Genomic DNA, 6000 nt, shown 5'->3' on the forward strand with positions numbered 1-6000 from the left:
TCGTCCAATTAAAAATGGTCCATCTTTTTCAACAGCAAACTTTTTGCCTTGAAAGAGTTCACGTTGTGCGCGCACGCGCACACAAGATATGGTTTCCTTCTTTGAAAATGGAGCGAACAGCGATCGTAACGAATGAACTTTATCGATTTGTTCAATTAGTTTTTTTTTGTCTTCCTTTCTCTCCGCTATGAGACATTTGCATTAGGCCTCTAAACAACAAAGAAGCAGTTCCATTTTGATATGGCATATGAGAGAAGCAGAAGAAAAAAACTGAAGAAAAAAAATCAGAGTGCATGTGCATTGTGCACGCTCGTCTAAGTGCAAACTGTTTCCGGTGCTGTATGCGATTGCAGTTATTGTTTAAATCGCTGTTGCATGTAGCAATGTCTGTTTCGTTGGTGTACATTTTTGTTCCTCACTTCTGCCATGTGCACATTGGCTATACGTTTCAATTGCACAAAATGCCAATTTAATCGCACTCGGTATCATCACACTTGGGAATCTGGCAATAGGTGAGACTTTTGGATGAAGCTAATAAAATCAACAACAACAATAACGACAACGAAAAAAAAGAGTGTACACATACACGTACAAATAGCAATATAGCTGATGCCCCAATCCACTAAATCCACCAACCGAGCGAACAGTAAGCTATGCAATGTGTGCCGAGATAAACCAAAAGCACAAGCACTAAAAATGCATCTCGAAATTTTTATGATGCAAGGAGACAAAGAGAGAAAGAGAGCGAGAGAGAGAGCGCAAACGATCGATCGAGAGTGAGAAACAAATATCCGATGAACGGTGGCAGAATATGTATTGTATTTTTAAGCTGCTGGTAGTGAGTGCTCTTTTTTCTCCGTCGCCGGCTGATTCACAAAACTATTTACACGGAAGAAAACTTTAGAGCAACAGATTTTGGTTGGAAATTTCAAAGAAAATTCCATGCATTTTGAACGACAAAAAAAGCCATGATACACAATTCGAAATGGATGAGTACAAAATAGATGCGTTGTTGATTTGCCACAATTTTTTCCATTGAAAATAAAATAAAAACATACACATGGTGGCGACCCTAAAGTCTTTCGACGTGAAAATGCGTTGCAGATAGAGAAGAGTGAGTGAGAGGGAGAGAGAGAGAGAGAGCGAGAGAGAGCGAGGGAAGGAAAAATGCATCACAAATAACTGATATTTGAAACCGGAGACACGGCACTAAAATCAAGAAGGAAATAATCGTGGCACGATTCCAATCACCTTACAATATGTTGCTGCTTGTTTCATTCCTCCTCTCATCTCTGTTCAGTAGAGAAATACGCGCATCTTTTCTGCTGAAATTTTTTATTTGTATCCATTTTTCCACTTCTGAAGCCACATGCTTGGCGGTAGTACGTTCATTTTTTTTCCTCGTCTTTTTTTCATTTGATTTAAATTTTTCGCTTTTGTTTTGTGCCTGCTCTAATCGGCACAACATCATTTTCTACGCGCTCACATAAATGTCTTTCGATGCGCGCACGCTCATATGTGAATCGGTCTGCCAATGCCAGCAAATGCACTGTGTGATCTGGAAATTGGTTTCGCCGCCTTTCGTATCGGCTGGCTGGCTGACACCCGTATTCGCCTTTTCTCATAATTAGAACAATAACAGTAAAACGAGAAGGCGAAAGAAATAGAAACGACGCTTTAACAATAACACATTTTTTTCCCAACCGGCAATTCGCAACCAAACCACTATTTTCTAACTCGCAATGCAATTCATGCGTGCAAAACGTACGTGGAAAGTACGTTTGTTTGTTCAATGCTGATTTTATATATCGATATCGATTGGAATTTATGTATGCTGTGTGTTTGCTTTCATTTCAAACATTGTCGTCTGATTGTGAAACGAGCAACAAAAAAAAATGTCTACCAAAATGTATCGCTGATGAAAATGATCTTATTTTCGAGACGTTTTTTTCATGATGCTTTTGAATAGACCGCGAAAACGGTAATTTCACAAAAGCTCAGGGTCTCTTAACTTGTAGAAGGAAAATGTTGAACTCATCAATATGTTGATACGAAAAATTCGTTGACTTTTGATCATGTTATGTGTGTTTTGCGCACAATGGTAACAGCTAATCACTGGAAATTATTTCATTTTAATACAGCAAATCCGATTGAGTCGAACACAAGAGCGCATAATTTCGTTTTGTTCAAATGGAACATGGAAATAGAATTTCTCAATGAGAGACGAATCAAGCAATAATAAATGGTTGATTCGATCGAAACAATTCGACCGCTGAAAAGTCGGCGAATTCGAGTGAGCTGACAATGGCAGCCTGGCATAAAGCGAAGAAGTATTTATAGCGGCAAATAAAAATGAATTCAACAAGAGAGAAAGAAGACGCGTTGATTTTTGACGTTTTTTGATTGAAAATTTCCCGCAGTTACGGTCGATTTCATAGTTGTCGGTTGGATGGATGAATAAAAGAAAACATACCGCCTGCTCTGAATGCACACATTCCCAACCAACCAAACAAACAACACAATAACTCAAAAATTGAGCAGAAAAAAATAACAAATCATAATCAAATTATCTATTCATTGTGTTCGAAAAGACGATGAAGAAGAAGAAGAAGAAGGAGGGAAAAAACAGTGTTGCGTTTGTTTAACACAAATTCCTCTTGACCTGGCAACGAAACGCCGCTATATAGAAAACGAACGAGAGAGAGAGAGAGAGAGAGAGAGAGAGAGAGAAACTCGGGCGCGCTCGATGGTACAAAGGCTTGAATATTGATAGACAATACACATACCGATTTTAATTTGATACAGATTTCGATCAAAAAATCATTTTTCCCTATTCGTCTTATTCTTCCTGCTCGTTCTATTCGAACGGACCGGACCGATCCATTTGGCGCACAAGAGTGTCTGTCGTGCGCGCGAGCACGGTCGACTATGCGCGACCCAATGGCTGAGACAAATAAATTTTAATTGCGTGTGTTGAACTTTGATTTGCTTGGTGGGTTGTTTACTTCACATGCAGTGACGCGAAGTATTTTCTTCGAACAAGTGTTTTTCTTGTGTGTAAAATTCAACCACAACCGAATAAAATCGATACAATAAGCAATAACAACACACCGTCTGTCTCAATTCAAAGCATCTTTGGATAGAGATCGCGCACAATGATTATGACATATGAAAAGAATTCACATGCGTTTATGGGCTCTTTTTCTCTCTCTCTCTCTCCCCTCTCTCTCTCTCTCTCTCTCTCTCTCTCTCTCTTCATTCATGCGCGCGTTCGCATTACACTCAATGGTGCTTCGAAAATGAATGAATATTGTCAAATTGTTCTTGAACTAATATGCGCGTAATGTAAAATAGGGGGAAACACATGACGTCATTCTCATGTCAATCATCGATCTATTCTTTTTGCTCATAACACATAACACTCTTTTCAACATTCTTCATCTTCAGAGCGGGTTCTCTTCATCATATTCCAAAAGACCCTATCGGTGTTTGTGTAATGTGTGCAAACGCACCGCGCGATTCTATCGCTTCATTTTGATCGGTCATTATTTATGAGTTTTAATGTGTTGATTCGTATCTAATTAGACCACACACTACCAATTTCACAGTTTGTAGTGTGTTGTGTTTGTGATCGACAATAAGTGAAGCGATTTCAAACCGTTTTTTTTTTCTTCTCTTAAACTTTACAAATCAATTATTTGAAGAAGAAGTAGAAAAAAGTGCATACCAAAAAATTGAGGACTTAACATTGATGAGTAAACAAATTCCAAATCCGTAGAATATTTGCGTTACCTGAAAATAGAAAGAATATTGAATGAATTTAGGAGAAGAAACATATGCAAAAAATGGTTTATTTTGGCCGCTCTTAAGATGATTCGCATAATTCAATTGAAACAATGGCTCTTCGCAAAATTATTGGTAATGCAGAATAGTTTTCTTTAGTCGAATTCCAGACAAGCGAAGGCTTCAATGGAAATTCCAATTTAAAATTTCTAACTGCATTCAAATGATCAAATTCGTCAAAGAATAATCCGGTAGAAAAATCAATAAAGAAAATCATTAAATCCTCAAAGAATGTGGATCATTCGGATTTTGCTGTTAAATCTTTCGAAGAATCAATTTCATAGCAAAAAAAAACCGATACACGTGATTCAATTCAATGTGGTGTGTGTGCGTCGATCAGTATTTTTCTCATTGTTATTTTAGTATTCAATGAACAGACTTTTGTTTGCGTTCAAAAGATGTGTATGTAACAGCAAAATGCTCTTCGCAAAAAAAAAATGTGTAATGGCTCGGTCAGTTCGAGGCCATGTCTACATATAGTTAGTTGTGTATGCAAATGCACTTGTGTGCTGGTTTTTGCCGTTGAATTCTGCTGTAATTTTCGTTTCGGTTGTTGTTGTGTGTGCATATTTTCGATTGAGAGAGAGACAGAGAGATAGAATCCTCTATTTATCATTTTGATTTTGTGCTCGTTTTCATATGTTTACACAATACAATTCTGTGTTTTCATTTTTTTTTCTGTTCGTTCGCGATCTTTGTTCTGTATTGCGATGTTTCGTCGTTATTTCTACCACACGATTATAATAATGCAATAAAAATGCAAAACGAAACAAAGACAGGAGAAACGAAGCACACAACAAAACCACACCGAAATACTTACGGAGTATATGCATACAAAGCGTGTGCGCGATCGACATGGATTCATTCCAACGACAACGGCGACGGACGAAAGAGAGAGAGAGAGAGAGAGAGAGAGAGAGAGAGAGAGAAAAGGAATGGCAAGCGCGTATCCAGTAAGAATAACAATACCAGATTGAAATGCATGTAATCAAGATGATTGAATAAAATAAATCATTGCAATGACTAAAGGTTAATCGGTTTCGTTTATGTGTGCTCTTTATCCATCCGTGTGTGATATATTACAGTGTGTGGTACAATCGATTGAACGTGTGTTCAATAACATTGGACACGTTGGAAAGAATGAAATGGGGAAAAAAAGAGACTAAATGCCTGATGATTTGACGTACAAAAAACTCAAAACACATACACACAACAACCAGCACCTAATCGAATGGCTGAAGTTGTTTTTTCCACTGATTTTATTCTCAGTGACAGAACGATCATTCAGAATCAGAGACTCGTCAACGAAAACAGGTGAAACATTATGTCGATAAATATGAAATGATTGAATTAGTTGACAATCGATACGATTTACTGGATTTATTTTCGTTGGGTGTTCCATTTTGGCAACAGGATATATAGTGCATGCCTCCAAATGGATATGCATACATTTGTTGAAACGTGTGGAAGCGATCTGGTGAAATATATTCAACAGGCATTCAATATTGTCTCAATGTTAGAACAAAATTATGCTTTTTGATCATATTTTCGTGGAAATTTTGTGGAAAACGATTTTCGGATTTGTATTGATTTTTGCACGTTGCATATGTACGATCAATTATATTCGACTGTACATGAAATCGAAGCAATTAATTCGGTTGTTTCGAACGAAAACTGCATGGAAACTGCACTTAAAATCAAAATCATTCTGAAATTACATTCACATAGCTCAAAACTCGTGATGAGTCACGATTTTGATGACATCTCCAATTCAATGCCACTTTGGTTAGCAAAAATCAATCGCACATTTGGCACACCGAACGACTATGTTTCCGTCAAGTTAGTCTAATGGTCATGCTCGCATTAAAATTCCAGAACGCGATCTTGCGCGTTGCATTCAAATATTACGTCGACTGCTGGCCATTGAGTCTACACACACACACACACCGTTTGCTTCGCAGTCATAGCAACACGGTGCGAGTGAAGGAGAGCGAAAGAGATGGAGAGAGAGAGGGTGCTCAACATGTGCTTTGAATGATATTTGCATTTTTATTGATTTGTTCATGTTTGCCTTTGTGTCGTCGTCGTCGTCGTCGTCGTCGTCGTCGTCGTCGTCGTCGTCGTCGTCGTCGTCGTCGTCGTCGTCGTCGTCGTCGT

At 38.1% G+C, this 6000-nt stretch overlaps 1 protein-coding gene across 2 annotated transcripts in view; it reads right to left on the reverse strand.

The window, feature by feature from the left end:
- The window catches only part of LOC129576895 (knirps-related protein-like), a 57161-nt gene that overhangs the window by 17001 nt on the left and 34160 nt on the right, over positions 1-6000 (reverse strand). Inside the window, exon 2 of one of the 2 annotated variants that reach the window (XM_055462982.1) lies at positions 3728-3792. The exons of the other annotated variant lie outside the window; for it this stretch is intronic. Coding sequence (XP_055318957.1) covers positions 3728-3749 — 22 coding nt within the window. The 5' untranslated portion in view covers positions 3750-3792. The remainder of the gene's footprint in view (positions 1-3727; positions 3793-6000) is intronic. 2 annotated transcript variants of the gene reach the window in all.

The sequence above is a fragment of the Sitodiplosis mosellana genome, unplaced genomic scaffold (genome assembly GCF_009176505.1).
Source record: "Sitodiplosis mosellana isolate CC-2019 unplaced genomic scaffold, AAFC_SMos_1.0 Smas_scaffold_6191, whole genome shotgun sequence".
NCBI classification, from domain to species: domain Eukaryota; kingdom Metazoa; phylum Arthropoda; class Insecta; order Diptera; family Cecidomyiidae; genus Sitodiplosis; species Sitodiplosis mosellana.